At 40.1% G+C, this 2,192-nt stretch overlaps 1 protein-coding gene across 1 annotated transcript; it reads left to right on the forward strand.

Annotated features, from left to right (window-relative positions):
* Positions 1-782: 782 nt before the first annotated feature.
* On the forward strand, positions 783-1,637 carry LOC114537519. Its single transcript, XM_028558562.1, has one exon. The coding sequence runs from the start codon at positions 816-818 to the stop codon at positions 1,635-1,637; it is 822 nt and encodes a 273-aa protein (XP_028414363.1). The 5' UTR covers positions 783-815.
* The last annotated feature ends 555 nt before the right edge of the window (positions 1,638-2,192 follow it).

Raw genomic sequence — 2,192 nt, forward strand, 5'->3', positions numbered from 1 at the left:
GCTGTCTCTAATGCACAATTGCTTGGTCCTGGTGTTGTAGAAAATGAGGTAGCTGTTGAATCAACAAACCAAGCAGATAATGATAGTTGTCTGAGTGATAGCAGTTCTTTATATTGTCCTTCAGCTTCTGATAATGAGTCTGAAACAGATGATGAATGTTCCAGTGATACTGCACATTACCTGGAAAAAAATTTATAGTGTTTGAAAGTCAGCTATGTAAACTATTTGAAACTTGTCAACATTGTGGTGGCCCAATTGACACAACAACCAAAAAAGATCATGGAAGTATGGTCACAATTACAGCAAACTGCATTAATGGACACACTGTTTCCTGGAAATCGCAACCTGAAATTAACGGCAGTGCAGCAGGAAACCTTTTGATTCCAGCAGCTATCCTATTTAGTGGCAACACATACAAACACACTTCAGACTTTGCTCAACACCTCAACCTTCAATTTATTAGTTCCTCTCATTACTATAATGTACAGAAAGCCATATTATTCCCAGTTGTGGACCACACATGGAAAACAACCCAAACAGCCATAGTGAAGCAATTAAAGAAAACCCGCAGTATAGATGTATGTGGTGATGGGCGGTGCGATAGTCCTGGGCATTCAGCTAAATACGGCACTTATACCCTCATGGATGAGAACACAAACTTGATAATTGAATTCAGCATTGTGCAAGTAACAGAGGTTACTTCATCCAATGCAATAGAATATGAAGGTTGTAGAAGAACGCTGAATTCAATTATCAAGAAGAAAATCCCAATCCGGTGCCTTACAACAGATCGCCATACAACAATAACAGCAAAAATGCGAACAAACTATTCAAAAATTGAACACCAATATGATGTGTGGCATTTAAGTAAATGGGTCACCAAAAAGCTGACAAAGAAGGCAAAAAAGAAAGGGTGTGAAGAGTTGCTGCCATGGATACAGAGTGTGTCTAATCATTTGTGGTGGTGTGCTGCAACATGTGATAAGAATGCCAATATCCTAAGGGAAAAGTGGCTATCGCTGTTACAACACATCACTGGTAAGCATAGTTGGAGGCTCTCTAAGGAAATTAAACTAATAAAGAAATGTGGACACCCTAGGCTGACTGCAAAAGACCAGAAAAGCATCATATGGCTGAAAAATGGTTCACTTGCTCATGTTGCCTTAGAGGAAGTTGTGACCAACAAGAAGCTGCTGAAAGATATTTGTAAGTTGACAGAGTTCCGTCGCACTGGTGAGTTAGAGTCCTACCATTCTGTTATGACAAAATATGTACCAAAACGTGAGCATTTTTGTTACAACGGAATGATAGCTCGAACTCAGTTAGCTGTCTTAGATCACAATGCAAATGTGGATAGGAGTCAGGCAGAAGTCATGAAGGGCCAGAGCAAAGGTGAGAAGAGGTACAAGGTTGTTTGTGGCAAACAGAGGAAGAATTGGGTGGCCAAGGAGATCAAGACCCCAAAGTCCTACAGCCATGTTATGGGTATGATGAATGATGTCATTTTGTACAAGGAAGGCAAAAAAAAAATTAAGTATAAGCCAACTACCCAAGCTAAATGCATAGCACCAACTCCCAAGCCACCAAAACAAGATGTTATTGAACAACACAAAACCAGATTGAACCAAAAACAGTGAAATACTTGTTGTTTTGGTGAACTGGGAGTCTTTGTGTATTGTGATAGTGAAGTCAAATACCTCAAATATTAACACTGTAACAATAAAGCTATTCATCAGGAAAATGAAATCCAACAAACACAAAGTCATCTTCATCACCTGGTGGTGGATAGTGTGCTCGAATACAGCTAACAGCACAAGATGGAAGAACAACTCGTATTTCTTTCCCTATTACTCCCCAACACCATCGTACTAGCTGACGGTACGCGACATGCCGAAAGACTTTGTGTTCGGGACCTTCATAGGCTCTACTTCCATACTCCTGTTTGTATTGTAACCAAGCAGCCTGAAAAACCTATCGATTTAAACAGACTACTTGAAAACCAGGATTATCTGTTATGCAGTGATGTGGCATGGTTGGCTTTTCGTGTAGGAAAACCTCATCATTTTTATAAGCGACATGCTCAATTTCATGGCAGCAAACGCATTCTTCCTCCCTATCCATTATCTGGCAATGTCCGCATAAACACCTAACAACAAATGATTATGCTGGCAGTGATACGCTTAAAGGGCAAG

The sequence above is a fragment of the Dendronephthya gigantea genome, unplaced genomic scaffold (assembly GCF_004324835.1).
Source record: "Dendronephthya gigantea isolate DGI-Jeju-01 unplaced genomic scaffold, DenGig_1.0 000159F, whole genome shotgun sequence".
NCBI lineage: Eukaryota > Metazoa > Cnidaria > Anthozoa > Malacalcyonacea > Nephtheidae > Dendronephthya > Dendronephthya gigantea.